Source organism: Muscardinus avellanarius, assembly GCF_963383645.1.
Source record: "Muscardinus avellanarius genome assembly, chromosome: 9".
Taxonomy (NCBI): Eukaryota; Metazoa; Chordata; class Mammalia; order Rodentia; family Gliridae; genus Muscardinus; species Muscardinus avellanarius.
In genome coordinates, this window is record NC_137795.1 from 60,757,890 (window position 1) to 60,776,577 (window position 18,688).

Sequence of the window (18,688 nt, forward strand, 5' to 3'; positions counted from 1 at the left end):
AGAATGTGTAAAACTCCTTTAACATAAGTTTCTAAGTTGGAAAATGTTTTCTCCTACTAAGAAAATAATTCATTTAAAGAGAAGACCATTAAAGGAAGCATTCAAGAGCAGATTCAGTAAAATCATAACATATTTTGATCAACAACAATTTGAAATGCCAAGACCTAGATAAAAGATCAACGATACTGTTCATTTATGATAACTAATGGGGTTTGTGATAATTATATGATAATTTTGATAATTATCATAAACCCCATTTATGTTAATTAAAAGAAAAGGGCAGCCCTAATCTACCTTTTGTACATTCAGTCAATTCTACTGACTATTAAATCTTTCTCTTTGAGCCACTTCCATCATTTGGTGAACCTCCCCTTTAACAAAACTGTGATTTGGATTAGATTGTGGTTAAAGTAATTGGTACGGGAAGAAGAGAGGGCAAAAAACAAATATCATGCCAAAAGTGATGGGCAAAATCTTATAGGTGGTGAAGTGTTATTTCTCTTCTTTCTTCTTTAATTATATAAGAGTAATTTCATTTTAAATGCATTAGTATCAGTAATAATACCAGTAAAATACAAAAGGGTGAATGTACGTTTTTTACTTAATAGAGTTTATGGTTACAAGGAGACAAGGTATTTTTATTATCAGTATAAAGAGAATCTTGGCTTATATAACCTCTTGTCTAGCATGAATACTGATGTATAAACTCATTCACTACCAATAATGGCTGTCTTTTATAACGAAGACTGACATTGTCAAACACACACACACCTTTATACTTCAGAGAACAGCAAACCCTTCACACACAGGAAACTTCAGAGTACAAAAAGGTAGGTGTCTACTACTGATGAAGAGATTAGAACATTAAGAAAGTCACTCCTCTCATTTTATGTCTAAGTCATAGGTGCACAGAGCTCAAGTAAGTCTGAAAACAGAACAGACAAATTGACATGAAATACCCCACAGCACATACTATGAGCCCTTATTCCAAGGAGAGAGCAATAATAATAATATACTTCTAGGGTAGAAAAAGAGTGCTGAGTGAAAGCACTGCTGTGATGCAGGCATATAGCTCCTGCAGAAGCATTAGAGAACACAAGTAATTGTAGAGTCCTGGCCATACACAAGTGAGCTGTGTAAAGACTGAAGCATTGAATTTAACACTCCATGCTTAAAGCCAGACAGAAAAAGAGATATACCTATTTGGGGATATAAATATATTTATCTTGTTCTCTACTATTCCATATTGGATTTTAGTAAAAACAAAATTACGTGAAACCCAAATCACAAAAGTGCAACTTATCTCCAAGAGTTATACTAGTCCATGCAACTACATCCAGAAATGGCCAAGAGCTTTTACAAAATGAAGAAAATGTTATAGGACTTAGTAAAAAGTAACAATATCCATGAAAAGATAGATAATTTTAAGAGTAAAACTATAAACCAGCATGACAGAAATTCTAGAGAATAAAAATCTATTAGAGATGAAGAATTCTTCTGATGGCCTTAATTGAACATAAGGTACAATATAGGAAATAAAAGAATATATAAAAACACAAGATTCGAATAGATGACTCTTAATCCATCTCAAGTTGACTTTTTTGTGCAGGGTGAAAATAGAGATTTAATTTTATTTTTCTACAAAATTTTCTATCAGTTTTTCAATGCCATTTTAAGAGAAACTTTATATTAGTAGAATAGGGCATAGGTCCAACACTCTAACATATAGGTACGTAGAAATATTCTCAATAGGACCACCAAAGCTCAGTAAACTAAAATATGAATTAATAAGTGGGACATCATTAAAGTAAAATGTTTTTAATTATCAAAGAAAAATATCAAGAGTCAAAACAGAGAGCCTACAAAATGAGAGATCTTTGCCAGCTATTCCTATGATGGAGGAATAATATTTAAAATATACAAAGTATTTAAAAGATTTCTCATTAAAAATGTAACCCAATCAATAAGTAGGTGATTGAACTAACTAAATAAATATTTCACAAAAGAAGAAATACAAATGTCCAATAAATACATAAAAATATTAAGCATCATTAGTAATCAGGGAGATGCAAAAATGAAAAAAAATACTACAGTGATATTCCATCTAACCAAATCAGAGTGGCAATCATCAAGAAGTCAAACAGCAATAAATTTTGGTGAGGATGTAGTGAAATTGGAACTCTTCTAAAATGTTGGTGGAATTGCAAATTAGTATACTGCTATGGAGATCACTATAGAGATTCCTCAGAAAATTGAGAATGGACCCACCATGTGATCCAGCTATACGACTCCTAAGTATCTTTCCAAAGGTACTGAAATCAGAAAATTATGGTAATACATGCATATCCATGTTTATAGTAGCACAATTAATAATAGCCAGATTATTGAACCAACCTAGGTGTCCATCAACAGATGAGTGGATTATAAACCTTTAAGATACAGACACAATGGAATTCTACTCAGCAATAAAGAACAAAATAATGTCATTTTGCAGGAAAATGGATGTTCTTGGAGAATATTGTGTTAAGTGATATTAGCCAGTTACAGAAACTGAAGGGTCATGTGTTTTCTTTTTTTTATGGAGAAGCTAGGGAGTAATGGGGATGGGAAAAGAGCTTTAGATAATGGATGAGAAATTTCAGTGGAGCAATGGAGGATGTTAAGCAGAAGATGGGGGTGGGGTGAACAGGAAGAATTGATAAGAAAATCACTTCCATTGAATTATCCACATATGAAAAAGATTTCAAAATTCTTTCTTCTAGATTTTTGAAATATACAGTATAATAATGTTATTTATGGTCACTCTGTTGTACAATAGCACACCAGAATTTTCTGCTGGTATATAATTGTACCTTGGTACTCAGTGACCAGCATGTCCTCATCCTTGCCCCTCCCGTACTCTCCTTTGCCTCTGGTAACCCCTATTTATTTTACCTTCCTTCTTTCTTCCCTTGAATGGCATATATTTAATAATTTCCATCTAGATATTGTCCTAATGCCTAAGATATTTTATCATTTTAATAATTGCTATGTTTATAGCATAATTTTATAACATAGTACAGTCTATATTCAATTTTTATTACACAACTTCATGTATAACATAAAAATATTTTGACTGTACTATCCCCTCCAACCAACCCCAGGATTAATGCTGTTTATTCAATGTCTTGAGTGTGCAAGGCAAATACTCTGTTACTGAACTATATCCTCAATCCCGGTTTTTCATACTTTTTTGTAAACATATATTTCTAACTGATATTATTTTTTCCTTTTCTGATGCTATTCATTAACATTTCTTATCATGCAGGTGTACAGGTGATGAATTCTTCTGAGTTTTGCTGTCTTAGAATATCTTTATTTCCTTTTCTTTTTCAAAAAAGATATTTTCACTTAGTGGAGAATTTTGTTTTGACATTTCTTTTTCAGAAATTTAAAGGCATTTCTCCACTATGTTCTCACATTTTTCATATTCCTATAAATATTCTAGAATTTGCTTCTGATATTGAGCTAGGTTATGTGGAATCAGTCTTTCTTTTTCTTTCTTTCTTTCTTTCTTTCTTTCTTTTCTTTCTTCCTTTTTTTTTTTTTTTTTTTGCAGTACTAGGGATTGAACCCAGAGGTGTTCTACTTCTAAGCTACAACTCCAGCCCTATTTTTAATTCTTAATTTGGAAACAGGTTCTCACTAAATTGCAGAGGGCCTCACTAAGTAGCTGAGGCTTGTCATGAACCTGTGATCCTCCTCTTTCAGCCTCCCAAGTACTGGGATTACAAGTGTGTACCACCACATCTGGCTTTATTCTATTATTTCTTACTTTTATAATTTGTTAGGCAAGTACAAAGTAGTGCCCAATAGACTGCTAATTATTCTCTACTGAAGCAGACTTCCCTGAATTCTCTGCTCAATATCCTATAAACTTTATTAGTTGTATTGGTGAGAACAAGCATTATTTGGGCCTTAAATAGATGCTAGAAATTGTTTGTTTTGTTTTGTTTTCACGTGGTTCCTTTGTTGGCCTGAAGTATTTTCTTCACAGACATACATTGATCAGGACTAAAAACTTGTAGCTGTTCTCTGGGGTTTTGTTCTTTGTTACCTTGAACACTAAAGACTGGCGAAGCCAAATTTGGCAAGATGTAAAAGTAAAAGTAAAATCTCCAGGTTTCTCTGTTCCTTAAAAATATTTTAATGTTGCCTACTCTTTCAACACAACAGATCTCTTAATTATTCCTTTATGCTTCTAAAGCATGTTGTATATACTTCTATTAAGAAACAACAGTATCTTGATAAAGTAACTTCTACCTTGCCTGTGTCCCCTGAAGGAGAAATAATTTACTTATACATTGCTCTGCCCCACAATAAGGACAGTAGAGACTAACATACAAGAAATTAGATCCTTTGCCATTTATCACCTCTTGAAAACTACTGACTTCTTTTTTTTTCTGATAACATATGGGGCACAAATTTATTTCTTGAACTTTTCTATCTTTTATAAAGATCTGAAGTATTTATAAAAATATTTGAATTCAGGTTGAATCCTCCATACCCCCTCTGGCTATTTCTAGTTTTGTGACTCTCTTGTTCTTTGTGCTCAGAATATCCTGTCTTTGTAAAGCTGCTCTGCCTGATTCTCCAGATACATAACTTAGATTTAGTTATCTGGTCACCATCTCTCATGAGCATGTTCCCTTCAAGAATGAAGTTAATGATCATTGAAGAGTTTGACCCTTGCTTTACTGGTGCAAAACAGTCTCCTCCAGAATTATTGATACCTTTGTACTTTTTCCATACCCGGAGAACATCCTTTATATTCAATTTGGGAAATTAAATTAAATTAATCAGATACAGTGTTTAGACTGCTTAAAATCACTTTGTGGGGGTTAAAAGGGGCTAATTCTCAAATATATTCCCAATTTAGGATTAAGCTCCAAACTTCAACATTCCCATTGGGTCATGGATCTTTCTCAATTCATTCAATATCATTAGTTTTGCTTAGTGGCAGTTCTAAAGTAGAAATCCAAGCAGGTAATGAGCAGCATCCAATCTGCATGTAACTCATTTGTTTTAGAGGAAAGATTAGGTAAAATAAGCAATAGCTTATTTTGAATGAAGCCAAACCAAGCCTCTATTCTGAGGTTAAGATTCTGTCCTTCTTTTGTCATTCTAGATAAAATATAGAAATTTATACATATCTCCACCTAAAATTATTTTTAAATTACATTTACAGCTTCAAGTTAAATACTTCATAATAACAGAAACAACACATTAAAAAAAAGAGTTAATTCCACTCTATTTAATGAGTCATTTCTTTACAGTTGAGGACTGGGGCAGATAAGTGAAGGAAAGTACATCCTATAATCTCCTTTTCCTTCTTATTTCTTCACACATTGCACATTTATCCCATTTGTGCAGTCACACAGGTGACTGCAGCTGTGTAGCCAAAATAATCCCAGCAAGGACTGGGGTCTAGCTTTGCAGCACATTTCTGCAGTGGTTGTGGCAAGTTTTGAAAAATAATCTAGTTGACAACTATATTTATCTACTAAATTTATCTTGAGCAGAAAATGCCATCGATGGAGAGGCTTTTGTACTCCCTATCCTGAAAGCCACCTCTGGATAGAAAAGAATATATTACTTATTTATGGTTTTTTTAAATGTTTTTTTTTCTACAGAGACTGAAAGAATTAAAGCAACGGGAATTTGCTCGAAATGTAGCTTCCAAGTCGTGGAAAGATGAAAAGAAACAAGAGAAAGCACTTAAGCGACTTCATCAGCTGGCTGAGTTAAGGCAGCAATCTGAATGGTAAGAATCAGGAGGATCTAAGATGGTTCAGAACTTTTTTCAATCTCTGGGAAAATTTCAATGATAAATTTATTCAGCTTGTGCTAAACATTGCAAAGTTATGATTAGTCAACAACTATGTCTGAGGGCAAATATTTGCAATAGTTAAAGGTTTGTAAACTGCTTTTGCCATCTATTCTTTTTCTTCAAGCTATTGTTAATTTCATGTACCCGTTAATGAAATTATCCAAGAGTGATTCTAATATACTAGTGTATATTCTCTTCAGTTAACTTAAATAACACAGTTCCTCCGTAATTTATTTAAGGTTGGATAAAAATTTTTAAAACCGTAAATGTGAATCCATCTTGTGGACTATTTACAAGAATGCATCTCTTGTACTTTCCCCTGTACACAAATGAGTCTAGAATAAATGGCATTATCATTGTCTAGCTGACAAACAAGATGTAATTAATGCAGTTAAATTTACCACACAGTGCCATTTAAATTGATAATTATAACAAGCATTACACTAATAAATTTTTGTAGCTGAAAAATAGCAGCTTTACAAAGGCTTGGAACCACTGAATGTTTCAAAGTTGTTACCTGGAATGTAATTAAATTTGCAGATTGTGGTTTGTGTTCATATGAATCATAATGTATAACAGTAATGTAGCTAATTAATATAGTTACAGCAACCTGGTGAATTGTGAAATTTATAGCTCTGTGCCAGAATTCAAACCCCAGTTGATTAAAAGAAAAGTAACAATAAAAGAAGTGAGTGACTTAATTATAATTCCACAGAATATCAAACTTGAGTGTAATTCTTAGGAAATATTTTTAGGTTCAATTATGAGTAAAAATAATATTAAGCTTATTACATATATTTATATTTAACTCATACAGTAATTTAGTTAGCTTATTAGAACACATGAAAGATAGTCACATTAAAAGTAAATGAGAAATTAAATTTAATTTAAATGAAAAATAAAATACAATTGAAATGTATCCAAAAATGAGATTAATAGAAAATACATGCTCTGGGGACAAATACAATCATAGAGGCATCAAACTCATTTGTTGCTGAGCTTTTCACCAATCAATATAATAAGAAAATTTCAGTATGTTATTTAAGCATGCCAGGAAGATATTAGTAAGTCCTGTGCTTGTTATGGTAGGATGCAGAAAAAAAAAATTCAGGAATATGTTGATGCATGCATAATGAATTTAAGATGAGATAAGTCATATCACAATAAACCATGCAAACATCATCATAGAAATATATCCTGAAGATGGTTGCTCTTAGGACAGGCAAGATTTTTCTGGTTCCTCAGCAAACCTGAGATACCTGAACAAATATAATTTTTGTTGTTTTGTCACATTTCTACTCACACATTTTATAGTTTGCTCTAAGAAAAATAACAAAGGATCAAAGAACCCTTGATGATGTTGGCAGTGATGAAGACAAGACTAGGCATGGGTGATGTTGTTGGTAATGATGATGGTGCTTTTATTTAAATTTCTAAGTTTGCCAGAGCTACCCATTAAGAGTCCTCCAAATTAAAAGATCCACTCTATTAACATTCAAGTGTTTTTCTAGAAACTGAATTTATTAAACAAAAACAAACCTATTCATATCTCTCCTTGTAGAGTAGGCAGGCTCTGTAGGTCACAGGTTATCCATACTCTTAAGCAAAAGACAAATGCTCAACTTTCTAGATACAGAACTTGAAACTAAGAAGATTTATTCTTTTCTATTACTTACCACCTACTTTTTCTGTCTACTCAAATAGTCTTATGACCTGAGGGAAGTCACTTAATAAAATTATTACGTACTTTCATTTGGGCAACTGAATTGATGAAAGTTAAAAATAATTGAAAAAGAAAAATATCATTCACATGATCTCTTTCCCAAACATTTCTTTGTTCTTTTTTCTCATAATGAGTGCTTCTGAGTAGGATGATGAGGATATCAAGATTCTTTTATGATTCTGTGGAGAGGAGAGGCACATTTACTGGTGGTAAAAATATTAGAATCAGACTGATGGGCAAATGATGGCAGAAAACTGGTAATGGGTCTTATGTAGGGCAGTGATTTTGGCCATTTCTTGGATAATTCTATTCAACCAGGACCCTCAGCAAGACGACCTATTACGTGGGGGATATTCACTCTCTGCATGTGTACTACTAGTCTGTGTAAGTCTAATAGCCCCTAATTCTGAGACTGTGAAGTGGCTTTTATAAGACTTGGATAGTGTGAGACATTAGAAAATCTTGTTGTTTTAATATATTTTCTTTCCTGTTTGGAAAGTATACTTTGTAAGTAAGGAAGAATTAAGTTGCATATGTGTTAAGTTGTTTAGTAACAGTATTTTAAGTGAACTGTTAGAATGGACTACCCATCAATAAGAATTAAAGAATTAATTGTATTGTTACTATCTTACTGGCTATTATGAGTAAAATTAATTAGGTAAAAAAACACATAGGAAGAAACTAAAAAAATGTTCTAAAGAGAACGGAATAAAAAGTGAGATAATACCTATAAAAATTAAAGTTTTACAAAGAGTAGAATGGGAATTACCAGGACCTGAAGGGTAATGTAAATGGGCATATATTGGCCAAAGTACACAACTTTCACATATAAGTGCTTGGAGTCTAGTACCCTGGTGAGCATATTTAATAATATCTTGATTGGTTTAAATTTGCTGAGAGTGTATCCTATGTCTTTACTCCCTATACACACAATAGTAATTACACTTGGTGATAGTTAAGTTTGTTGTAATAATTTCACAGTGTATACATATTTTACATCGGGATGTCATACTCTTAGAAAAATTATAATTTTTATTTAGAAATTATATCTCAATAAAGCTGTAATGTTATAATGCATAAACATATTAAACTTCTAATAGAATTTTTTAATAAGGCTAGAAAATTAGAATTTTCCAAAATAATAAAAATAAATTTGATTTCATATGAAGAAATTTCAAGTCTATAAAGCAATGAGATGAAAAGTTTAAAGTAGAAAAATAAAGATATGGAAGATTAACATGGAAGATAAAATATTAAAAATTATGAAAACTGTAATAATAAATGCAGATTGGATTATAAAATGAGGACAAGATTAAGGACCAGAATCTAAGAGCAAAATATAATACAGAAACAATAAAGTAAAAATGGCTTAAAAATAGCTAAAAGAACGTAAAAGAAAGAAACTTGCACATTAGAGAAATAAATAGCAAAATAAAAAGGCAATACAGAAAAAGACACTTAGATTAACATAAATCAAAGCAAGAAAATGCATAAAACAATGCCAAGATAATGAGAAAAATATTAAGGAAAATGATATTTAAAATATAATATATACATAGTAAAGTTATGTTTCATAATGGAATTCGAAAGAGAAAAAACATTAATACCTATATAGTAGATTTCCAAAATAGTTTCTGCTTAGTGTAATACTAATAATATCAGATTGACTTAAATTGCTGGAGAAGATAACTTAATTCAGAAGTATAGTTCCTATATGTTTCAAAGTGTGGCTGCCAACGTGGAAGAGTCTCTTTGGTACCAAGTCCAAGTTCAGGGTTGCAGCTGTTTCTGAACCTCATCCTTCTATTTCTAGTCTGAAGATATTTTAAAAGTCTAATAATACTGTTTTAAACCCTTTTATTTTCTTTATGCAAGAAAAATATTCAGTGACCCATCATTGTCTTAGAATGTTCTAAATTCCCCCCATATTAAAAATGCCTATAATTTTTTTCCTAAATATCATGAAAGAATTTTTCTAAAAAGGAGATTATTGTTGTAAGATGGAAGTTTTCATTATGAAATAGTACTTATAAGGAACAGAATATAGTTGGAGAAAATATCTGAATTTAGTTTTCCACAATACAAGGAAACACAAACTCTAAAGCTAGAGCCATTAATTCATGAGAAGAAACAATCTGAAATCATTGAAAACTAAATGGTGGCTAAAATTATTGTTTTAGTTAAAATCCATATGGGCATAGTAAACAACAGATTGCAATATTGTAAAAAAAAAAAAAGGATTGGAGTCAGTAAAGTAGAAATTAAATACAAAAAAAATTCTCTTTGAAATATAACAAAAGACTAAAGATAGCAAAGTACTGAAATAAATAATAAGACCTAAAGGTTTTATCCAGAATATCTTTAACAAAGTCTAGTAAAAAAAAAGGGACAGGAATGAAGTAATAATAAGAAACACTGCAGAATAAAATGTATTTGAGCTGAAGGAAGCTGAATTGAAAGTATCTAAGTAATCTGAAAAATTAACAAAAAGAAACCAACCTGTAGCAATGTTCTGTGTTTCACTAAATAAAAAAATAAATAACATACAGAAATATATTATATACATTACATATAAAATATATTTATGTAGGTTACAGGAAAATTATGAAATTATACTAATATATAAGCAAATTGATTATAAAAATGAATAAAAGTAGATTAAAAGAAATGCTGTATATTTAGGATATAAAGACAATGAAGCAAAGTATATAACATTTGATTGACAAAATAAACGTGATTACAAAATTCTATGCTGATAACTGGTGAATGAATATGAATGAATTATGAATTGATAACGTTATAATTGAAGCCAACAACAAAGAACTTTTCAAAGACTGAATGCACTTCCCTCCCTTAGAATTCAAGCTACACATTGTGAAGATTTTGTTTTAATACTTTATATTTAAGAAACAAATTTCTTCATATAAATTAAATGATTTTTTTAAATGTGTTTCCAAACATGTGGGGAAAAAAAGAAATCCAGTTTAAAGAAAACAATGATATGATTTGTATTATTTTCCACTCAATGAAGACCTATTTGTTTCATTTAGGGCTTATAGGTAGGGCATTAAAGAGACAAGTAATTTTAATCTAAAAAGTTTTATTTCTTAAATATCTATGGACATTTTTGGTTTTCTGCTTGAATTACTACTGGAGCTCAGTAGAATTCATAATCTTTTTTTTTTTTTTTTTGCAGTACTGAGGATGGAGCCCAGGGGGCATTCTACCTCAGAGCTACACTCCAGTCCTACATTTTATTCTTTTTTTGTTGTTGTTGGTACTGGAGATGGAACCCAGGAGTCTTCTACATCCAGGCTACACTCCTAGACCTGTTTTTTTATATTTTTATTTGGAAACAGGGTCTCTTAAGCCAGCAAAGCTGGCTTTGAACCTGCGTGATCCTCCTGTCTCTGCCTCCCAAGCATGGGGATTACAAGTGTGTGCCACCACTCCTGGCTTATTCTTTATTTTAAAACAGGGTCTCACTGAGTCCCAAGGGGCCTCGTCTGTGAACTGCGATCTTCCTGTCTCAGCCTCCCAAATGCTGGGATTACAAAGGTGCTCCACCACGCCCAGTTCATAATCTCTTAAACCCTTTAAAATAACCAGGTGCAGTGGCCATATTTATAATTCCATTCCTTGGGAGCTTGAGACTAGAGGAGCCCAGGTTCAAGGTCAGTCTCAGCAATTTGATTAGACCTTTAGCAATTTAGCTGGGCCATGTTTAAAAATAAAAAAAAATAAAAAGAACTGGGAGTATAGCTTGAAGGCAGAATTCCCTTGGGTTCACTCCCCAGTACCAAAATAATTAATTAGTTAAGTAATTAAAACTTTTAAAAGGTAAAATATATACATGTACAAATAGTCGGGAAACAGTTTTGATGATTTAGAAGCAAAAAAAAGATTTTAAAATCATAGTAAGTATTGAGACAGCTAGTACATGTTTGCTTCTTTATAAAATATTTATTAAAATTAGTCAAATTACTGACAAATCATAAAGAATTAACTACCTTGTTTCAAAAGGAAAGAGAATTTAAAACCTATAACAAAATTAAGAAATGGAACTTTGCATAAAATCAAATTAAAAAATATTGTTCACTTTGGAATTAAGTTTTAATTCTGTGTAATTTCTTATTTAATATGAATATACTTATTCACTTTCCTATTTAATGGAAACATCTTCTGAAATATGTAAAATCTGTATTCCAGGGAATCAATAGTTTCTGAAGGACATATACTTGCTGTCAATACACCACACTTCATTTTCTTTTGCATCACTCATACAAGATAATTAGCTTTTATACTAATTTCAAAATATTGCCCTTAATGCATTTTAGAAATGGCTACTTTAAAATCATTATACTGACTTATATAAGCATGATAAAATGGTTATATTCCAGAAGATTTTGTTAGTTTACATATAGTAAAGTAACTCATAGAAACACTGTGAAATGTTCACATATAAGTACAATTCCAAATCTAATGTCTTAATTATCTAAATATTTATTGTATTTCAGTGTTTCTGGAAATGGGCCAGCATACAAAGCCCCCAGGATAGCCATAGAAAAGCAACTGCAGCAAGGAATTTTCCCAGTTAAGAATGGCAGAAAGGTCTCCTGCCTGAAGAGTGCTCTTCTCTTGAAAGGAAAGAATCTCCCCAGAGGCACTCCTGATAAACAGCGGTGTGCCGTGTCAACGCGACACCAGTTACAGTCGGACAGGCGTTATTTGTTTGGAAATCGAATACCACAAGCACCTTCAGATCCCAGCAATGCAAATCATAGGACTGGAGTATCATTCTCATTTTCCAAAAAAGTCCATCTAAAATTAGAATCTTCAGCATCAGTTTTCAGTGAGAACACAGAAGAAAGCCATGATTGTAACAAGTTGCCAGCCTACAAAGCAAAACAAACTGTGGAGAAGTGTCAGCGCTGCAGGTTCACAAATGAGGGTGCACACCTCACTAAGCAAAAAGATGTAAACATCTCCCCACACCGTCTGGAGAGTGTCTTACACAACACCTTCTCCAAGAGCTCCAAAATTTTGCAAAAGAAAAATGACTCTACGGATTTGACAGTAGAAGATCCAATTGGCATTCATGCTTCTTTCTCTAAACCTAGCTTTCACCTTTCTGAAGTAGCTCTGTCTCCTTCTAGCAGAGAGAAAGATACTAGAAGTAATTTGAAGGACACCTCAGAAAACTGCATTAATTACCCACGCCAAGCAAATGCTGGATCCAGCCCAGACACTTACCAGCACAGTGATGCCAGAATATTTGAATTTCTGGATGAGTTTCCATCACCACAGCCAAGTGAACAAAAGGCTACAGTGCCTTTGAATCCCAATTCTAGAATGGAGAATGGAGGCACATCTTTGGATGAAGCACAGAGAGGTAGCCAAAACATGCAAAGACTTCTGAAAGAAGGATATTCCCATGATAAAACCTCCAAAGCTTTGCCTTTTCTCCACGTGCAAAGCAAGGATGGCCACACCACGCTCCAATGGCCTATGGAACTTCTGCTCTTCACAAAAACAGAACCTTGTATATCTTATGGCTGCAATCCATTATATTTTGACTTCAAGCTTTCTCGGAACACAAAAGATGGCTGTGATCCCGAAGACTTAAAAAGAGAATTGGGTAAGGAAGCCTTGGAAATGAACACAAAAAGAAAGAGCCAAGTCTCAGGTTTAATCGAAGAACAACAAAAATCGATCCAAGAAGATAACCAATCTCTGAAACCAAAGATGAGGGTAGGTAATTCAGATTGGGAAAATTTCCAGAGAAAATATAATTTGGGCTACAATGATTGTGAGCCAAATAAGAATGATGATGATTTCAGTTCAAGTGATTTGGAATTGAAAAATCCTGAAGTGCCTGCTTACCTTGACATGTCTCTGAAGGACTGTGTAGGGAAGAATAATAATAGTGACAATGAACTTAAGGATCCTTCAAGAGCCCATTGGCAAAGCTACAGAAGAGTAGTTCTTAATGATGGGAATGAGGGCCTATCCTATTCTCCCCGCATCTCTAGGACTAAAAAGCATAAACAGATTCCCTGCCATCCCCATTCAGAATCTGAGGATGAAAATCAGTTCACCTGGAATTCTCGTCCGTGTATAGTAGGAAGTCACAGTGACTGTGGGAAGGACTTCAGTGTGATTTTGAATAGCAACATCAGCATGGCTGGCAGAACTTCTGCATGTGGAAACCAGAGTTACAAGAGATGTTCCCCAGAGGCGTCTGGGAGTGAATGTTCTAGCCCTTTGGACACATCCCTTAGTGGCATGCCTAGTTTGAGAAACACTGGTTCAAGTCAGAGTTCCTGTAGGCGCAGTGGTGGTGATTTACTTTACTTCTGTAAAAGAGAACACAGCTCTGTGGAAAGGCACAGAAGAAAACACAGGAAGCATAATGGCCTCTGCGTGTCTGCTGAGATAACAACAAGCAGCTGCTTGCCGTCTGAAACACAGAGAGACAGGAACTGTAAATTGTGGGAATTGTTTAAGAATAAAAAATATTCTAAGCATAGATATTGTCACTGCCGAGAAAGATATAAACTGGGTAAAAATCAACAACTTTCGGGGCCTAAATCTACTAGATTCATTCACTGTGATTCCAACTCACAGATCTCCTGTACTGGAAACAGTAAAAAACCACCTAATTGCCAGGGATCTCAGCACAATATATTGGGCTCTTACTCAAAAGAGAGAATTTATTACCTAAATAAAAGCAAGAGAAGTCAAGAATCCTTGGACAGACCTCATATCTGTGATCTGAGGGAAGTCAAGCGCAGGCAGTGTGACTCAGGGACTGTCAGCTACCTTCTAAGGAGCTGTTCCAGTGGCCCTCTGAAAACCACAGAGTCAAGCCTTATCGAGGGAGAGAGAAGCCCCCTGACAGCCAAAAGCCTTTCAGAAAGAGTACAAACCAAGAGGTGTCAAGAACAGTCAATTAATCTTGAGGTCTCTTCAAACAGTTGTAAAAATGAATCAAAGGCTCATTCACAAATTCAATGCACAATTCAACTTGGATCACCAGACTGTAACAGACCAACACTGCCTTTGTCTGAAAACAGACAATACACTAGTAAAAGAAGACATGATCCAGGCAATCCAGTTCAAAGGACTAGTGAAAAAGGCAAAATCAAAAGCTCACAGACAAATAATCTTACTGTCTTAGCCACCACCAATTGTGATAACCATCTAGCTAAGGGTGTCATTCATGCAGTAGCAGAGTCTCAGCCTCTGAACAGAAAAAAGAGCCCGATGACAAAGGAGCAATCGAAACCTTTAGTCAGTGAAGTCCAACCTTGTATTGAAAGCTGTGACCCAGTACCAAATGATTTCCCTGGTGCTTTTCCATCCAATAGATACACTGGTGTAGCTGATTCAACAGAGACCAAAGAGGACCAAATAAATCTAGGCGTGCAGGATGTAAGCATGCCTATGAATCATGTAGAGGGGGGCATAAACGCTTACTATGACAGAACTATGCAGAAGCATGACAAAGTGGAAGATGAATTACAAGTGTGTCATAAATCTCTCTCTCCCCCTTTAATTCAACAGCCCATAACATTTTCTCCTGATGAAATAGATAAATACAAGCTTCTACAGCTGCAAGCCCAGCAGCATATGCAGAAACAGCTCCTGTCAAAGCATCTTCGAGTCTTGCCAGCTGCAGGGCCCACTGCCTTCTCTCCACCCCCCACAGTGCAGACGGTTCCGGTCCACCAGCACACGTCTATCACCACCATCCACCACACATTCCTGCAGCATTTTGCTGTTTCTGCTTCCCTGAGCTCCCACAGCAGTCACCTCCCCATAGCACATCTGCATCCTCTTTCCCAGCCACACTTCACTCCCATCTCGTTTTCAACACTGGCGCCAACGCTCATTCCTGCACACCCTACTTTCTTTGCAGGTCAGCCCCTGCATGTAGTCACCGCTGCCCCCTTTCATCCCTCTCACATAGCACTTCGGCCTCTGCCCCCTGCGGCATTCATCCCCACGCTCTTTGGTCCTCACTTAAATCCAGCCACAGCTTCTATCATTCACCTGAATCCTCTAATCCAACCAGTGTTCCAAGGTCAAGATCTTTGCCATCACTCTTGCTCCAGCCAGATGCAGCAGTTAACTGGAGTGAAAGAGGCCTTAAATATGTCAGCGCACTTGAACTCATAGGCATTGATTCTCCTCTTGTGGATTAATAAAATAAGTTGTGACTACCTAAAATGATATAAAGTGATATATATGATTATTATAGGATGTAAAGTATTGGTGCCAATTCTAAATGATATAAGTATTAACATAATTATAAATATTGAAAGGGAGCATTTAAAATTTTTCTTTTAACTGGCAAAACAAGAAGGCAAATTTAAAGTTGTTTTATGGAAGTTAAAGCGGAAATGGTAAAGAATCTTTTTTTTAATTTGTTCTCACATAATGTTGCAGAGTGATAAGAAAACATTCAGGCAGAGAATTAATAATACAAAAAAGCTAAAATATAGTATCCTATATTTTAGGTGTTTGTTGAGTGACTGAGTAACTGAATGAATGTACATTTGGTTTTATTTGTCAGATAATAAAAGGTCAGTGATATGAACCATTTACTGAAAACAATTCTTATGATTAATTATGGGCTAAATGTTTATTCAGTATTTTCATAGGAAAAAAGAAATGATGAAAATTTTCTGATTAATGGGAATTGAAAGCTACTCTTCAGTGAAAGCTATTTTTGCTCCACTTGTATTGTTGAGTTTCTGTGAAATATCAGCTAAATTCATTTCATATAAATATATGTCAAGATTATTTTGTAATTGTAAGAATCAGTAATGTCTAAAATTAAGAATATTTAATGTTATATAAGAAAACATTAAAACTTCCATTCGTATTTCATAATGCAAAATAAAAACTGAAATATACTCAGAATAACATTTTGAATACATTGATCAATCTTTCAAATATTACAGGGAATATAATATTAAGGTTTCTTATTTTTTTTAGAAACCTTAATATATTTAGCTAATATATATATAAATATAGAAGTAAAAGATTTGGAAATGTTAGCATTTTTACATGATTTTTGAGAAAATCTCAAGAAGTAATCAGTGTGCTTTCTTAAATTGTACTAAATATTCATAAAGACAAAGAATGATAGTGAATAAAATCATGATCATGTAATTCTGAAAATTTTAAAAATTCATTCAAAAATTTTCTGGCCCATAAAATTTTAATTTCTTACACCTATATTTGTTAGGAGCTATTCACCTAGGTTTATTACATTGTGTACTTTTATTTTGGTACTGGGGATTGAACCCAGTGGCATTTTATCTTGGAGCTAAAACCCCAGCCCTTTTTTATTTTTTGAAACAGGATCTATCTAAGTTGCTGAAAATCTCATTAAGTTGTGGAGGTTATCTTGAACCTGAGATGCTTCTTAGCCTCACAAGTACTGGAATTATAAGTGTTCTTAACCACACCTGGCTTTAGTTTATGTTCTTAAAATAAAACTATTCTTTATGACGGCGCATTCCCTATGAGCATAGGTTTCAGAGAAAATCAAACTAAGCAGAAAAGGAGGTGATAATTCATCTGCTGTTGTGTATGTGTGGAAGCACATTCTTCCACCACTAGAAAAGAAAGACATCCTTCAGCTTTGGCTTCTAGGGAGAGATAGCTGTACTTATGGAAGATATGACATGGCCCATGTCAAGCTAAGCCCCTGGTCCACATCATCTCACTCTTGATTCGCAAATGTATTTTGAGATTGTTATTACCTTTCCTCCTTACAGATGAAGAAAATAAAGTTGAAAGGCTAAGCACTTGATGAACAGGTGGGAATGATATCTTTGAAGCAGGAGAGACGGATTGGTGGGAGAAAGAATGAAAGGAAATAAAGTGCATTTAAACTTTTCTCATACAGAAAAAGCTGTAGTTTCCAAGATAATGCCAGAAACTTGTAGTAATGAGGCTTTTCACTGGAATATAGCAGTGACAAAGTCTAGGTTATTTAAAAAGGTAAGAAAAAATAAAAGAAGTATATCAAATAGCAAGAAACCTATACTTGTGTGGGAATCCATAAAAGTGAGTGACTATGAAAAGCACTGAAGAACACTGGGTAAGTCCAAAAGGAAGTTAAATAAATGAGATATCTATTATAAAAATTAATAACATTGGCTGGGTGTGGTGACGCACTTTTGTAATCCCCGCTCTTGGGAGGCTGAGACAGGAGGATCATATAGGTTCGAAGCCACTCTCAGCTACTTAGTGAGGCTCTCAACAACTTAATAAGACCCTGATTCCAAATAAAATATAAAATAGGTCTGGGAGTATAACTCGGAGGTAGAAAGCCCCTGGGTTCCACCCCCAGTACCACCAAAAATCAGATAGATGATAGATAGATAGATAGATGAATGGCATTGCCCAGGAGCTAAAAAATAATGCACATTATTATTTCCCAAATTAGATTACAAAAAAGGACACAGATCCAAGGTAGAGTAACAATGGCAATTCTTCAGAAGTCTTAATGATAAAAACGACAGAGAACTTGTCCCTATTGAGCACTTTATTTTGACTAGCAAAGATAGACTGATATGAATGGATAGCCTGGAAATGACCATTGCATCTTGTACTAAAGGATGGAAGTGCATCAGGAAAGGTGCACTTATAAAACTCACTTTCACCAAGTGAGTGTAGATAGGTTCAAAAACTGAATTTTATTTTGTATTTGCCTTAAAATTAAAAAATAATCTAAATGTATATTGACATAAAATTGATTATTTTTGAGCAAATTTCTACTGTGATGAGTTAATATTCAGTATTATTTTCTTTCATTTACAGAATTATTTGAGAGTTTATTTTAGGCATTAAAATTATTTTTTGTCTATTTCCTGGTACCATTGGTACAATTCTCTTTATGGAATGATTCTTTCACACTTACCTTGTAGAGGCAAGATTTGTATCTGTCAAAGCTACAAATGCTCAGAGACAACTTATGTGGAGAAAAGCTGTAAAGTATTTATACACACACACTTATTTCTGTATTTTGAGAGATTAAGAACCAGTCACCATCAGAAAGCCTCACTGTATTCAGGTAT

The 18,688-nt window shown here is 33.8% G+C and overlaps 1 protein-coding gene across 1 annotated transcript in view; it reads left to right on the plus strand.

The window, feature by feature from the left end:
• The window catches only part of ZNF804B (zinc finger protein 804B), a gene marked incomplete at both ends in the record, with an annotated part of 579,557 nt that extends 563,784 nt beyond the window's left edge, over positions 1-15,773 (plus strand). The window contains 2 exons of the mRNA XM_080701193.1: positions 5,673-5,803; positions 12,110-15,773. Coding sequence (XP_080557319.1) covers positions 5,673-5,803; positions 12,110-15,773 — 3,795 coding nt within the window. The remainder of the gene's footprint in view (positions 1-5,672; positions 5,804-12,109) is intronic.
• Between the last annotated feature and the right edge of the window lie 2,915 nt (positions 15,774-18,688).